At 52.4% G+C, this 15,855-nt stretch overlaps 1 protein-coding gene across 1 annotated transcript in view; it reads right to left on the reverse strand.

Annotated features, from left to right (window-relative positions):
* The window catches only part of LOC119975270 (EF-hand calcium-binding domain-containing protein 5-like), a 223,194-nt gene that overhangs the window by 100,952 nt on the left and 106,387 nt on the right, over window positions 1-15,855 (reverse strand). The window contains exons 6-7 of the mRNA XM_038814978.1: window positions 14,202-14,357; window positions 3,075-3,174 (exon numbers count right to left, since the gene is read on the reverse strand). Of these exons, the coding sequence (XP_038670906.1) occupies window positions 3,075-3,174; window positions 14,202-14,357 (256 nt within the window). The remainder of the gene's footprint in view (window positions 1-3,074; window positions 3,175-14,201; window positions 14,358-15,855) is intronic.

The raw sequence follows: 15,855 nt of genomic DNA on the forward strand, positions 1-15,855 counted from the left end.
CCAGTGGAGAATCGGGACTGTGTTCCGCAGGCAAAGTTTAGAGGTGATGTGCAAGGCAGATGTTTTAGGCAGCGGGTGGAAAGTGCCTGGAACGCCTTGCCAGGGAAGGTTGTGGAAGCAGATACATTAACGGCGTTCAAAAGGCATCTCAACAAAGGCATGGATAGGATGGGTATAGAGTGATATGGCACAAGGAAGTGCTGAGGGTTTTGGCCAAGGGTGGTATCATGACTGGTACAGGTCTGGAGGACTAAAGGACCTGTTCCTGTGCTGTATTGTTCTTTGTTCAGGCACTGGGAGTGTCACTGTGGTGGCATTCACATACCTTTGCTGTGGTAAATTACACAGAGTGGTGAACATGTCTGTTTCCCTGCATGTACGGGTCTTGGGCCGCAATTTTGAATGGGTGGCATAATCCCAGCAAATAGAGGCTGGTCCCCTTAACCTCACAATGCAAATGCTGAGTCCCCAATGACAAGGGGAGCATCCCCAATCCTTCATCAAGGAGGGAATCCTCCCCCCCCCACCACCAGGGGCATCTCCCCCCCCCCACCCCCCAACCCCACACATACACCACGCATGCATGAGGGTGAAATGTACTCTCCCCCACTCACATCCAGGCTGCCTCTTTCAGGAACCCCGGTCAGGCCAGCCCCCTGGCATTGCCAATGGTGTACTGCCCCTTGCACCATGGTGCTGACACCCTGGCAGTGACACTGTAGCCTGGCACGCTGAACCCTGAGGGGTGTCAAGTAGGTCAGTTCATTGTCCATGTGCCCCTCTGCCATTGCTAGGCTGCAGAGGGAGTGTTGCTCAAGGATCCTGGGTGTTGGGTGGGCTCGGGCTGTGGTTAGAGAAGAGAAAGGGAAAGCACTTAGAGTTTTTGAAGTGGCCAGCAGCTGTCAATCAGAACAAGGCTCTTTATAAACATTCCGGTTAGGATCAATGGAGGTGCTTGAGGTGCTTTCAAGCCTGAAGGGAAAATTAAATAAACAAACCTCCTGCCTGCTGTGTTTAAACCATTAAGCTGTCAATCAAAGGCTAGTTCACTGTGAAATTGAATGGAAGGCCCGGAACCACATTTAAATACATCAACATAGCATTGGCGAGCACTCCCCTCAGTGAATATTCATTGGGTGTGTCGTGACGCACGCTGACGTGATTTACAACAGCTATATAAAAAGGAGAACCTGGTGGGCTCACCACCGAAAGCGATATCAGAGGTGAGCGTTCATTATGCTCCACGGTGCCAATTGAAGTGGGGGCGCTGAAGAGGATGTGGGAGAGCCAGATATGTGAAACTTGGGGGTGGGGAGTTTGGTACTTCACTGTGAAATTGCATGAATACTAAGCATTTCAAGGGATCTCAGGGGATTTCACAGCTTTTTAAATGTTGTGGGCTTTCTGGGAAGGCACAAACACTTCAAAAAGCAGACGTTTCAAAAGTATAGGGCTTAGGGAGCAGGTGTGAGGAAAGGGTAAGTCATGCGGTCTTGCATCTTCAACTGTCTGATGTATTCATCAGCTGTCAGGCAGAGTGAGAAAGCCACTTCAATGTTTAAACAGGTCAGACAAAGATGCTGATTTTGAACAGGGGGCTGTCTGAGATCACCATGCCAAGAGTGATCTTCAGGATGTCCGAGGCTGGAAGCGGCAGTCCAGACAGCCATTACCTACAACCTGATCCCACCCAACCCCCAGGACACTGGCAGCAGCAGAGGGGCGCATGAGCAATGAGCTGAACCCCTTGACCCCACTCAGGGTCCATTGCGCCAGGACAATTCTTGGCAATACTCACACCAAAGCCTGCCCGTTGGGGTTCCCGCTGTGAGAGTTGGTGCATAACAGGGTGGGGGATGTGGGGGGGGGGGGGGGGGGGGGGGGGGGGGGTGATTCGGGCTTCCGGCCAGTTCATCTCATTCAAGTGAATCCATATGAGCCGTTTGCATGTGTGGCACCATTATGGGTGGCACAGTTGCACGGGAGAATGGGGACAGGTCTGCCCGCCCAGCACTGATCTCTTTTTTGCGCCAGCGCAAGATTCTCTGCCTGATCGGGATTCCCAATCTTAGCAGCGGAAAACAGGGGGAGTTGGTTCTACGATTCTGGGGCTATGACCCCACCCCGGCGTGGGAACGGTGGTGTTTTACACCAGAAAAATGGCGCTAAACGGCCACCGATTCCCCATTTTGTTGGGGGCTAGCAGGAAGGCAGCGTACGGTACCTGGCTCCATCTGCCGATATGGCCAGGAGAATTGCCGGGCCCATGGCAAATTCATTCTTCAGTCCAGGTTGGAAACCTGGGCCGGGATTCTCCCCTACCCGACGGGGCGGGGGGTCCCGGCGTAGCGGATGGCTAGGCCCACGCCGGAGTGGTTGGCGCCACGCCGACTGGCGCCAAAACCGGCGCCAACGGCCTTTGACGCCCGCCGCCCGGCGTCAGGGCTGGCCGAAAGGCCTTCGCCGCTTTGCGCATGCGCCGGTGTCCGCTGATGTCACCACCGGCACATGCACGGTAGGGGGGTCTCTTCAGGCCGTGGCGGTGGCGGAAGAAAAAGAGTGCCCCCACAGCAGGCCCGCCCGCCGATCGGTGGGCCCCGATTGCGGGCCAGGCCACCGTGGGGGCACCTCCCGGGGTCCGATCGCTCCGCGCCCCCCCCCAGGACCCCAGGGGCCCGCTCGCGCCGCCACTCCCGCCGACACCAGAGGTGCTCCAATTCCCGCCGGCGGGAGAGGCCTCAGCGGCGGGACTTCGGCCCATCGCGGGCCGGAGAATCGCCATGGGGGGGGGCACGCCGATTGGCGCGGGGGGCACGCCGGTCGGCGCGGCATGATTCCCGCTCCCGCCGATTCACGGGTGGCAGAGAATTCAGGCCACGGCGGGGGCGGGATTTATGCCGGCCCTGGACGATTCCCTGACCCTGCGGGGGGGGTGTGGTCAGAGAATTCCGCCCCTGTTCACAATTCCAACAATACCAAAGAAACAATTATCAAACGTCCAGAACCCGTCTCATCCCAGTTGCCTGTTCACTGTTGTCAACCCTCTACTTGGTTCCCTTCTCATCTGTACTCACATTCTCTTGGATTGCGGAATCGAGCTCTTTGGTCGCCTGCGTAATGATCATAGAACTGTTCAAATAACAAGATAATCCTGTGTCTATTGAGAAATCCTGACTGCAGAGAAGAAAGATGTTGAAGAAAATGTCATTTCATTCCTTGACCGTGCCAGATTCACAACGTTAATTATTGTAATATCGGGGCGGCACTGTGGCGCAGTGGTTAGCACTGCTGCCTCACGGCGCTGAGGTCCCAGGTTCGATCTCGGCTCTGGGTCACTGTCCGTGTGGAGTTTGCACATTCTCACCGTGTTTGCGTGGGTTTTTGATGTACCATCAATTCGACTCAAGACACATTTAGGATCCAAACTGTGGCTTTAATCAGCGAGTTGTTAGCCCGGTGGTCGACTATAAAGAATGGCCGACCACCGGGAACTCTGGGTACGTATACCCCGCCTCGGAGGCAGGGCCTACTTGCCTCTCGACCAATTGGAGAGCAGTCACATGACTAGTCCCAACAAATCGGACGAGAGGCACATGACCCGCCAGAGCCAATGGGAAGCCAGTGCTCTGCACCAATGGCAGTGCTCATATCCATACCACCACACCCCCACAACCCAAAGATGTGCAGGCTAGGTGGATTGGCCACGCTGTATTGCCCCTTAATTGGATAAAATGAATTGTATACTCTAAATTTATAAATTTAAAAAAAAAATAATTGTGATATTAAAATGATATTGTTGCTGGATTTCACCATTTTTATTATCTCTGCACTAATCAGTGATGTTTGTGAAGCATTTCTCATGTCAGTATTACAGTGACCTGACAGCACGTGTTGCTGGTCCTGTATCAGTCCAGGACCAATAACCTGTCCATCTACATGAGCACAATGGCTTCACAGCTCCAGGGTCCCAGGTTCGATTCCGACTTGGGTCACTGTCTGTGTGGAGTCTGCACATCCTCCCCGTGTGTGCGTGGGTTTCCTCCCACAGTCCAAAGATGTGCAGGTTAGGTGGATTAGCCATGATAAATTGCCCTTAGTGTTGGGTGGGGTTATTGGGATAGGGGGAGGTGTTGACCTTGGGTCGGGTGCTCTTTCCAAGAGCCGGTGCAGACTCGATGGGCCAAATGGCCTCCTTCTGCACTGTAAATTCTATGATTGCTGTTCGTTTAACTCATTTTTTATACAATCATATGGAAAGAGGCCTTTCTATCAATTGTGAATGTGGCAGTTCTTTGTAAGCATTATTCTATTTATCCCACTTGAAAGATTCTTTCTCCTGTAGCCTCACAAATCTTTCCTTCTCAAGTACAAAGAACAAAGAAAAGTACAGCACAGGAACAGGCCCTTCGGCCCTCCAAGCCTGCGCCGACCGTGCTGCCCGTCTAAACTACAATCTTCTGCACTTCCGGGGTCCGTATCCCTCTATTCCCATCCTATTCATGTATTTTTCAAGATACCCCTTAAACTTTACTATCGTCCCTGCTTCCACAACCTCCTCTGGCAGAGAGTTCCAGGTACTAACTATCCTTTGTGTAAAAAACTTACCTCGCACATCTCCTCTAAACCTTGCCCCTCGCACCTTAAACCTATGCCCCCTAGTAATTGACCCCTCTACCTTGGGAAAAATTCTCTGAATATCCACTCTGTCTATGCCCTTCATAATTTTGTAGACCTCTATCAGGTCGCCCCTCAACCTCCTTTGTTCCAGTGAGAACAAACCAAGATTATTCTACCTCTCCTCATAGCTAATGCCCTCCATAACAGGCAACATCCTGGTAAATCTCTTCTGCACCCTCTCTAAAGCCTCCACATCCTTCTGGTAGTATGGCGACCAGAATTGAACACTATACTCCAAGTGTGGCCTAACGAAGGTTCTATACAGCTGCAACATGACATGCCAATTTTTATACTCAATGCTCCGGCCAATGAAGGCAAGCATGCCGTATGCCTTCTTGACTGCCTTCTCCATCTGTGTGCCCCTTTCAGTGACCTGTGGACCTGCACACCAAGATCTCTCTGACTGTCAATATTCTTGAGGGTTTTACCATTCACTATATAATCCCTACCTGTACTAGACCTTCTAAAATGCATTACCTCACATTTGTCCGCCCAAGTCTCCAACGATCTAAATCCTGCTGTATCCTCTGACAGTCCTCATCGCTATCCGCAATTCCACCAACCTTTGTGTCGTCCGCAAACTTACCAATCAGACCAGTTACATTTTCCTCCAAATCATTTATATATACTACGAACAGCAAAGGTCCCAGCACTGATCCCTGCGGAACACCACTAGTCAGCCCTCCAATCAGAAAAGCACCCTTCCATTGCTATTCTCTGCCTTCTATGACCTAGCCACTTCTGTATCCATCTTGCCAGCTCACCTCTGATCCCATGTGACTTTGCCTTTTGTACCAGACTGCCATGAGGGACCTTGTCAAAGGCCTTACTGATGTCAATATAGACAACATCCACTGCCCTACCTGCATCAGTCATCTTTGTGACCCCCTTGAAAAACTCTATCAAGTTAGTGAGACACGACCTCCCCTTCACAAAACCGTGCTGCCTCTCGCTAATACGACCCCTTGCTTCCAAATGGGAGTAGATCCTGTCTCGAAGAATCTTCTCCAGGAATTTGCCTACCACTGACGTAAGGCTCACTGGCCTGTAGTTCCCTGGATTATCCTTGCTCCCCTTCTTATTTTACTTTTTAAAAATAAATTTAGAGTACCCAATTCATTTTTTCCAATTAAGGGCAATTTAGGGTGGCCAATCCACCTAGCCAGCACATCTTTGGGTTGTGGAGGCGAAACCCACGCAAATACGAGGAGAATGTGCAAACTCTGCATGGACAGTGACTCAGAGTCGGGATCGAACCTGGGACCTCAGCGCCGTGAGGCAGCAACTTGCTACCCTTATTAAACAAAGGAACAACATTGGCTATTCTCCAGTCCTCTGGGACATCACCTGAAGACAGTGAGGATCCAAAGATTTCTGTCAAGGTCTCAGCAATTTCCTCTCTTGCCTCCTTCAGTATTCTGGGGTAGATCCCATCAGGCCCTGGGGACTTATCCACCTTAATATTTTTCAAGACTCCCAATACCTCGTCTTTTTGGATCTCAATGTGACCCAAGCTATCTACACACCCTTCTCCAGACGCAACCTCCACCAATTCCTTCTCTTTGGTGAATACTGATGCAAAGTATTCATTTCGTACCTCGCCCATTTCCTCTGGCTCCACACATAGATTCCCTCCCCTGTCCTTCAGTGGGCCAACCCTTTCCCTGGCTATCCTCTTGCTTTTTATACATATCCAATTCCCTTTTTGAAAGTTATTGCTGAAACAGCTTCCGCCGCTTTTTTCAGGTTGTGCATTCTAACAACCTCGTTACATATCTTTTCATATCCTTCTGGATTTTTGCTCATCACCAAACCTTCGGCCAGTATCCACTGCATCAAAATTCCTCAAAATGTTGACGATCAAATCAACCCTTAGGGCGGGATTCTCCATCAGCGGGATCCTCCACTTCGCTGGCAGCGCACTCACACCCGCAGATTTCCCAACGGCGTGGGGGTGCCCACAATGGGAAATCTCATTGGCTGGCTGCCGGGCCGGAGACCCACGCTGCCGGCAAGGGGGGGGGGGGGCGCCACACCAGACAATGGTGCGGCGGGATGGAGAATCCCGCTCTTAATCTTTTCTGATCCAAGGAGAATGATCACAGCTTCTCTCGTCTCTCTATATGTCTGAAGTCTGTCCCTGGGGTAATTCTGGTGATTCTCCTCTGCATCCTCTTCAAAGCTTTGACGTCCTTCATGAAGTATGGTGGGCTGAATTGGACATAATCTTCCAGCTGAGATAACTCAGATAAGGGTTCACATAACTTCCTTGCTGTGTACTGAATGCACGTGTTTATAAGCAAAGGATTCTATAAGTGTTAGAGGATGTTGGATACTGGTCAGTAGCTCTTAATGAGGTCTTCATAGTCTTAAGTAGGTTAACTGCATGCATTTATTAATTACAAGAACTATGTATATATTCAACCTGGAACTATATTCATGCTTGTTTGTGCACATGGCTATATCCATGACTATATTGGCATGACGGTGGCGGTTACATGTTCTCTTAGATCACTGTGTGGGCAGTATTTACACTAACCCTTTTTGTGCCACACCCTTATACTACACCTCCCCGCAAATTTTTATCAAATGCATTTTAAGTCATTCTAGTTTACTGCTTGTATTTTCATAGTTATCAATAACCCATCTCCCACCTTTAAGTTTCTGAGTTCATAGGTTCAGGTGGTCTGCAGGCATTACAACTCTTCCATATCCCTTTCACACTACTGTCAGAGAAGTGGCGGGTAAACTCTGTTGATCTGGAGGTTGTTCTGGACATGGGCAGCAGGGTTGTACAGTGCTTAGCACTGTTGCCTCTCAATGCCAGGAACCTGGGCTTGATTCTGACCTTGGGTGACTATCTGTGTGGGGTTTGCACATTCTCCCTGTGTCTGCGTGGATTTCCTCCGCTTGCTCCAGTTTCCTCCCACAGTCCAAAGATGTGCAGGTTAGATGGATTGACTGTGCTAAATTGTCCCCAAGTGTTCAAAGGTTTGCTGGGATACACTCTGCTGGAGCAATTGCTGCTTCCGCATGTGGAAGGAGAGGGAAGAATTGGGGATATGAACAAGTGACTGAGGGAACAGGGAGGTGAGCGGGTGGTGAAGATTTAAGGAGAAATGGGAAGCAGAGTTGGGAGGGGAGATCAATTGGGGAGTATGGAGTGAGGCACTGCGCAGGGTAAACGGAATATCCTCCTGTGCAAGGATGAGCCTGATAAAGCTTAAGGTGGTGCACAGGGTGCATATGACTCGGGCGAGAATGAGTGGGTTATTCCAGGGGGTAGCAGATGAATGTGTGAAGTGTGGGTGGGGGCCAGCGAATAACGCGCACATGTTCTGAGGTTGTGAAAAATTGGAGAGATTCTGGGCGAAAGTGTTTATGGCCCTAGCCAGGATAGTGTGATGGACCCTTTGGTGGCAATATTTGGGGTTTCAGAGAAGCCAGAGCTGAGCCCATGGTGCCCTGGCCCCTGAGGCTGCCATCTACCCAAACCCTGGGCTGCATGCGGCAGACTGTCGAACAGTTTAGTTGTATGTGTTTCCAGTCCGCCTCCCCCCCCCCCCGCCCACCCTCCCAGAAGATGGTCGCACACCCTAATCCTAGAAGACTAGAGGGGGACCACCAGAACTGCGGCCTCTCACCATGCCCGAGCAGAAGGCCCTGAACGTGGCGGGTGGCCCAGAAGAAAGGGAGATCGCCGGGGTGGAGTGCGGCCGGGCCTATCCAGGCCAGGTTGCCCCAGGAAACGCACGTCAATGGGAACCCTTGTCACAGGGCAGGATCACAGCCTCCACGCCTGTTGTATCGTCTGGGGAACCAGCTAGGCATAGTGTTAGGGTCCGTAAGGCCAGAAAGTTAGACGCTAGTTAAGTTGGCATGGGTGCAGGGCAAAGCTTATTGATAGGGGCTAGGGCACAGACTGTATATATTTGTTCAAAATAAACATCTTTTACCACTGTTGCAACCTGCCGCGGTGCTGTGTCCGATGGTTGCGGGGCTGGGATAGTCCTGGTTGGCGGCCCTGTTGGTGGGCCGTACTCCCCCCTCCACCCTTACTCCCCAGCCCCGCAACCGGGGGGCGGGGGTGCCCCTTGAACATGTCAGGAATTGCCGAGTGTGCCAGGATGAAGGAATCATGCACACTGCCCGGGTATCGGGCGCAGAGATGTACAATGTGCAGCTGTTGGCCACAAACCAGCTGGACGGTCATTGAGTGGTACCCCTTTCGGTTTGTGTGGAGTGGCCTGTTATCTGCAGGTGCCATTAGGGTGCCATGCATTCCATCGATCACCCCCTGGACCCGGCGAACCACGTTGCCCGGGCATCCTGGTGGGCTCGGTCCACATTGAAATAGATGTATTGAGTCGACTGGGCATATAGGGCCTCCATGACGGCACGGATGCACCTGTGCACCGAGCTCTGTGAGATTCCGGACAGGTTCCCACTCGGCATCTGGAAGGACCCCGTAGAAGTTCAGAGTGACCGTCACCTTGACAGTCACCGGGAGCGGGTGTCCTCCTCCATACCCACGTAGTGCCAGGTGTGCCATCATTTGGCAGATAAGTCGCACTGTCTCTCTCTGCTGAGCCAGAGTCTCCGACAGGCATGTCTGGTCCGGCAGGTCCTTGAATGACAGGTGCTCCCGGTACACATGAGGCCTCATGCACCCCCTCCTCCTCCTCAACCTGTTGGGCAGCCGGATCTCCAGCCTGTGCGGCTGCCACCTGCCCCTCTGCAGCCCGCTCTTTTACTGGCCACTCTGCTGCTGACCACTCTGCTGCTGCCCGCTCCGCTGCTGCAGCTTCCCCCTCCCGCTCACGCGGCCGCAGGACATCTCGCAGAGCTGCGGCGACCACCAAGGCAGCCACCATTGCTGGTTGTACTCCAAACGCCATTGTCTGCAGGGGGTGAAAGGCCAACATGTTAGCATGGTGCACACTCTCGTGCCCAACCAGGTTCCATGGGCTACACAGTGGCCCCGGTTGGCACTGCAGGCTCCCGCCTTCCACGTCCCCCCCCCCCCCCCCCCCCCCCCCACCCTCACTCCTGCCCCGTCGGTGTCCGGCATCATGGAGGCCCCTGATCCTAGTGCCCATCCCTGATGCTAGGGGTACCATTGGCTGGCACTGCCCTCACTGGGGGCTGCCGTAGGTGTGGCCTTGGGTGGTCTGCTGGTGGGTGGCGGCGGTTTGGTGGGATGTTTGGGGCTGGGAGGGGTGCGCTGTGTCGGGGGTATGGCATCAGGGCCGGCCCAAGGCACCGGCAACTCGGGCAGTCGCCCGGGGCGCCATGTGCTAGGGGGCGCCAGACTCGGGTCCCGCGCATGCGCAGTTGGGCCGGTGCCAACCAGCGCATGCGCGGTGGCCGCCCTCCCCCAGGACCGCCCCCTCCGCCCCCCTCCCTCCGCCACCCCCCCCCTCGGGCCCGCCCCCCCTCGCCTCGGGCCCGCCCCGGGCCCGCCCCCCCCGCCTCAGGCCCGCCCACCCCGCCTCCACCCCCCCGCCTCCGCCCACCCCGCCTCTGCCCCCCACGCCTCGGGCCCGCCGCCTCCCCGCCTCGGGCTCGCCGCCCCCCCCGCCTCGGGTTCGCCGACCCCCCCCCCGCCTCGGGCTCCGCCCCCCCGCCTCGGGCTTGCCCCCCCCCCTCGGACTCGGCCCCGCCCCCCCGGACCCGCCCCCCCTCGGTCCCCCGGCCCCGGCCCCCCGGACCCGCCCCCCCCTACCCCCCCCTACCCCCCCGCCCCGCCCCCCCCCCCCCCCCGGCCCCGACCCCCCCTACCCCCCCCGGCCCCGCCCCCCCCCCCGAAGGGCGCCGAAGTTCAGCTTGCCCGGGGCGCCAGCAACCCTAGGGCCGGCGCTGTATGGCATGCGAGGGTGTTGCTCCCATACGGCCGGTGTCACTGTCTAGAACCAGGGGCCGAGGTGGGTGGTCAGTGGGTGCACAGCAAGATGGTTGTCGTAGTGGTGGTAGGGGCCTGGGCACTGTCCCAGTCCTGTGGGGAGGCACCCCTTCTGTTCGGCCTGTCCCATCCTCCCCTCCCCTCCCCTACCCTGGCAGGGGGCCCCCACCGCCTCCAGCACAGCCGGTGTCCGGGCCGGCAGCACGCAGTCACTCCATGCCATTTCCTACCTCTTCTCTCTCGCTCAGCAGCCACAACGCCAGGTTCACGATTCTTGGGACCACAAGTGAACGGCGGCATCGGGAACCCGGCCCATCGGAGGTGGTGAATCATGGAGGCCCCAGAGAATAGAGGGTCAGCCCAGCAAATGATATGCCAACGGTGTTTAAATGGCACGTGGCAAGCAATGCATTTACGCCATTTTCGGGGTGCAGGAGGATCCCAATTTGGCGTCAAACAGGCACCTACCTCGATTTTGCTGTTGGAGGCTATTCTCTGCCCAATTGCATTTCGGCATTACGGTGTCAGCCGACGGTGAATCCCGCCCAGTATCTACCAAACGGAGAATCCTGCCCAAGGTAAACTCAGAGGTGTAGTATATTTGTATACACTCAAACAAAAGAGAAGTGTAGCAATATAGCCTTCCTAGGGGAGTAGTGAAAGAAAGATTAATAAGGCAAAGAATAAAGAATTATTGTTTCACTTGAATCCCGAATCCACACCAATGTCTGGAGGTGTATTCCTGCAACCATGGGCTGGATTCTCCACTGTCGGGATTCTCCGTTGCGCCCGCAGGGCACCCATACCCGGCATTTCCCGACGACCTAGGGCTGCCCACAACGGGAAACCCATTGGCCAGCTGGCAAGACGGAGAATCCCGTCTTCGGCGGGGGGGGGTGCGTCGCACCAGAAAATCCCGCTCCATGTATTTCAAAATTGGTGAAGTCTAGAGGCAGTGTGTGGGACATGGTGAATTCCATGGTTATTGTTGAGGATTCGACTCAGACCATTTTTTCCAGACATGGGTGCTGTAGTTTTAATCCTCCTTGGCCAGCAGCAAGACAGGAAAATGAGAAGAAGGCAACAGAGGAGGACAGGCAGCTTAGCGAGAGAGAAGCAGGAGACAGTGAAGGACTCTCAACAGGAAACCAGACCCACCAATCTTCACCAGGGAGCATTTGCCCTACCTCAACCAGGAACACTGTGAGTGACATTTACGTTTCACAACAGTGGTGCTCACTGATATCTGTTTCAGGCAGACACATTGTCTCAGAGGACAGTGAGGATGGCTTTGCCAGTGGCAGTCTGAACCCCATGTGCAGAGCAGGTCCATTTTAAGAAGAGAAAATAAACTGTGACACCAAGGGAACTACGCAGTATTGTTATTAAGCAGCACAGGAACAAGGACACTTCATGCCAAGGGAAGAAAGATCCTAATGATAAGTTGGCAGACCTTGAGCTTATTAACTACTTTCATATTTAATACAGGAAAATGGAATAATGAGAAATAAATGGAAACGATCAGGAAAGACGATCAAAAGCTCAGTCAAAGAGGTTGGCTTTAATTAGGGTCGTCAAGGCAGAAAGGTGGAGAGGTATAAGTAGGAATGCAAACCCCTGGAGCCTAGCCAGCTGCAGGCATGGCTCAAGGTACAATCAAGGGACGAAGGGATCAAAGACAGATGAGAGTTAGAGGAGGTTCGCTGCAAGCTTCAAGGGCCACTTTCAGGTTAAAATGGGGGTTCAAAGACCGCACTGTGCTGGAAAATGTCACTCAATGCGAAATTCCTCGGACTGGCTAATTAATGGACAGATCAAGGGCAGGTTCACTTTCAAAGTGAGAATGGCAGATAGGCTCTCAAAGCTGCAGGATCATTCAGAGGGCTATGTGCAGAAGTAATGGAAGATGTGTGAGGGAGATGGAACCCCAAAATGGTGGCATTCTTACTCCAACATTCTCAAAGTTTGAATGAAAGTTGCCTTGTGCTACCAAGTCATCACCAGCTCTGTGGGTCACCCTCGAGAGGGTGAACTGCAGCTGCTGCAACAACCAGGTGGGCTGGGAAAGCTTCTAAGCCTGTGTGAAATGCCGACCAGCTCCCCATTTGCTGCTAATAACCTGGAGGCCAACTGAAAATTCACAGTCAGCTTCCTACAACAGGCCTTTAAAAGCAGACAAATGTGAACGGTGCCAGAGGGCCCCCGCCAACCACACCCACATGTTTTGGGCTTTCCCCAAGCTTGCTGGGTCCTGGACAGCCTTCTTCGAGGCAATGTCCAAAGTTGTGGGTGTGAGGGTGAAGCCATGCCCAATAGTGGCAATCTTAGGGGTATCGGAGCAGCCAGAGTTACACATGGGGAAGGGGGCCAATGCCCTCGCTTTCGCTTCCCTAATCGCACGCCGGAGAATCCTCCTCGGCTGGCGATCGGCAGCAACGGCCAAAGCTGCAGACTGGCTCGCTGGCCTCTCGGAATTTCTCCACCTGGAGAAGATTAAGTACGCCATCCGAGGGTCAGAGGAAGGCTTCCTGGATTCTTGGGGGCAGTTTGTCGGCCTGTTCGAGGCCAGCAACAAGGAGTAAACCAGGGGGAAAAAAAGATGAAGAACCAAAGGACTGCGCAACCCCGGGGGGGGGGGTATCTGCCACATGTGAGTGACCGCCATTTCTATCCCTATCCCTCCTCCAGGAAAATGGTACAGGGAGAGGGTGGAGCTGGCGAACTGGGATACAGACCAGCAGCACTAATTATTAGTGCTGATACCACCTTCATTATCAGATCTGGCAGGGACTAGAAATCAATCCCAAAATGTTTAGGTAGAGGATTGTAGAGTAAAGGAGATGCCAAAATTTCAGCAATGGGGAGAGGTGAGGCCATGAAAAGATTTAAACATGAGCATGATAATGTTAAACGATTATTTGGGGAACTGAGAGTAGGGCTGAGATTATGGACAGGGCTGAGCAGGGCCTGCTTCCTGATGTTCAATGTCTCAAACTACCAGGGTTTAGTCTGTTTCTGTGGTGGGGGTAAAATAACTTTTTAAAACATTTTATTCATTTCTCAGGCCATCTCCCTTGCTTGCTCCAAAAACAAATTCAAATTCAAATTGAATCCAATTCATGGTTTCCACAAAAGAGACCTTCTTGCTCCAAACTGACAAGAAAAGGCATTACACCCGATCTCATGCTTGATTTTAAATAAAAGGGTGACCTTATTCCTTTGACCTTGGGGCAGCAACAACATGGCCACTGTAATTTGGTCGATGCTTGGAAGAGTTAACCAGGATACACCTTTTTACTGGAAGTTAATCACCATTCCTCCTCCCCCCCCCCCCCCCCCCCCGCCCCTCCCAGCTTTGTTAGGAAAACAGTCACTTATCAGTAGAGCTGCATATTATGGGAAGTCTATCGGGAATAATTTGGAATCTGGTTAAGAATAGCTCATACTGAGATTGTCAGGCTTCCTTATCCCACAGCTGCATACTTGCAGATTTGACCCTACGTGAATATGGAAATTCCCAGCCATGCCTCATCAAGCACTCGGTTAACTGGAATTAATTCTACTTATCTTTCCGTCTATCAATACATCAAGCACTCAGGCATTATTCTCTCTAATCACTGACCTTTCCAATGTCACATGCCAGGAATAGGTCTGCATACTGCTGATTCCACCAGTCGCTTTGTCCTTTTGCACGGAAAAAGTCTGAGCTCTGGGAAAGATAGACGATGAAATCCTGGAAAGGAGACTCAGAGAATCCCTTGGTGTACGAGAACATATACTGAGGGAAGAAGAGAAAAAGAACTGTCATGACGCATTGACACTCAGAATGGTTTCCTGAGCATGTATCATAAAGGTTTATGGTTCCCCTGCTCCAGTTTGCTAGGCAACTGAGAGGATCTAACTCTGCCAGTTTAAAACTGATAAGACTTCCTTTCCCCATTAACCTTACTGGATAGTGGGGATATTCCCAGAATAAAGAGTGTGCTAATCTTAACTGTGAACAATAGATGGCTGCCCTGTTTCTGAGTCAGAATCTCTGGGTTCAAGTCCCATCCCAAGAGCGATGGCCAAGGAAAGTGCGTTAATAAAATGATGAGACAGGTTGAGCATGCCAACCTGCAGATCGTTCCGAACAGGCCAATGGCTGGCAGAGACTCCTGGTCAGCCACACTTGATATGGATGGTGCCCCTGGCAACAGATTAATCACCTCTTCAAGGAATTACGAACTGGAAACAGAGGAAAATCTGCCTTAATACACCGCTAAGTGAGAAGAGAATTGGGTAATCAGAAGTGCGTTATGATCCAAAATGCTGTTAATGCTGGACAAGTCAGACATGTTTTAGAAACTGGGGTAAAGTTACTGAACAAATTCACAGGAGCCTGCTGATAATCTTTTAATACAAAGAATAGAATATTTATTAAAACAAGAAAAGTGAACTCTGTTACAGCAAACGAAAAGGTTGGAAAGATCTCAACACAAACACAGGAAGACAATTCACATTTCCACCATTCCTTTCCTCCAGCAATATCTCTCCAGACACATAAACCAGTGAAGTGTTACCAATTGCTTCACACAAAGGCTTCTCGCTTAGCGCTGGCACAATTGGCACATGTTTCTTTCTTCCAGTGAATTCCTGAGCATTCATTAGATATTTCTCAGCCAACATATCTCTCCTCAAGATACCCAAAAATTGCACTCTAAACTCATTCTGCGGGATTCTTCGTTGGCGGGATCCTCCGCTTTGCAGTCAGTGCTCCCAGGCCCATGAATTTCCCAACGGTGTGGGATGGCCACAATGGGAAACCCCATTGGCCAGCTGCCAGAACGGAGGACCCCACTGGCGGCAGGGGCACACCACGCCAGAAAACGAGGCTGGTAGGACAGAGAATCCCACCCACTGTTTCTTCAATTACAGAGGAAACAAAATGATTTCCCTAAACTCAGTCTTTCAGTTGCACCTCTGCTACGCTGATCACATTACTGAGCCCCGTCACTGATCATTCAGTTAACTACTGTCTCACCAAGCATGCTGTTTTTCTTCTCAAAGAGCTTCAGCCCCTGTCTTCTCTGACTCGCACATTCAACTCTGACACACACAACTCTGACCGCATCCCCCACCCACCCCCATCTCTATCAACTCCAGTCTTTTCTGTGACTGTGTCCCTCTATCACTGTCGCCAGGCAACAGTACAGCTTTTCTACTTCATGTTTTGTTTCCAGAATCACTGAACTTTTAACCCCTTTTAACTTACTTCTTTAACTTCAGAGGTTGTA

The sequence above is a fragment of the Scyliorhinus canicula genome, chromosome 12 (assembly GCF_902713615.1).
Source record: "Scyliorhinus canicula chromosome 12, sScyCan1.1, whole genome shotgun sequence".
In the NCBI taxonomy this organism is placed as follows: domain Eukaryota; kingdom Metazoa; phylum Chordata; class Chondrichthyes; order Carcharhiniformes; family Scyliorhinidae; genus Scyliorhinus; species Scyliorhinus canicula.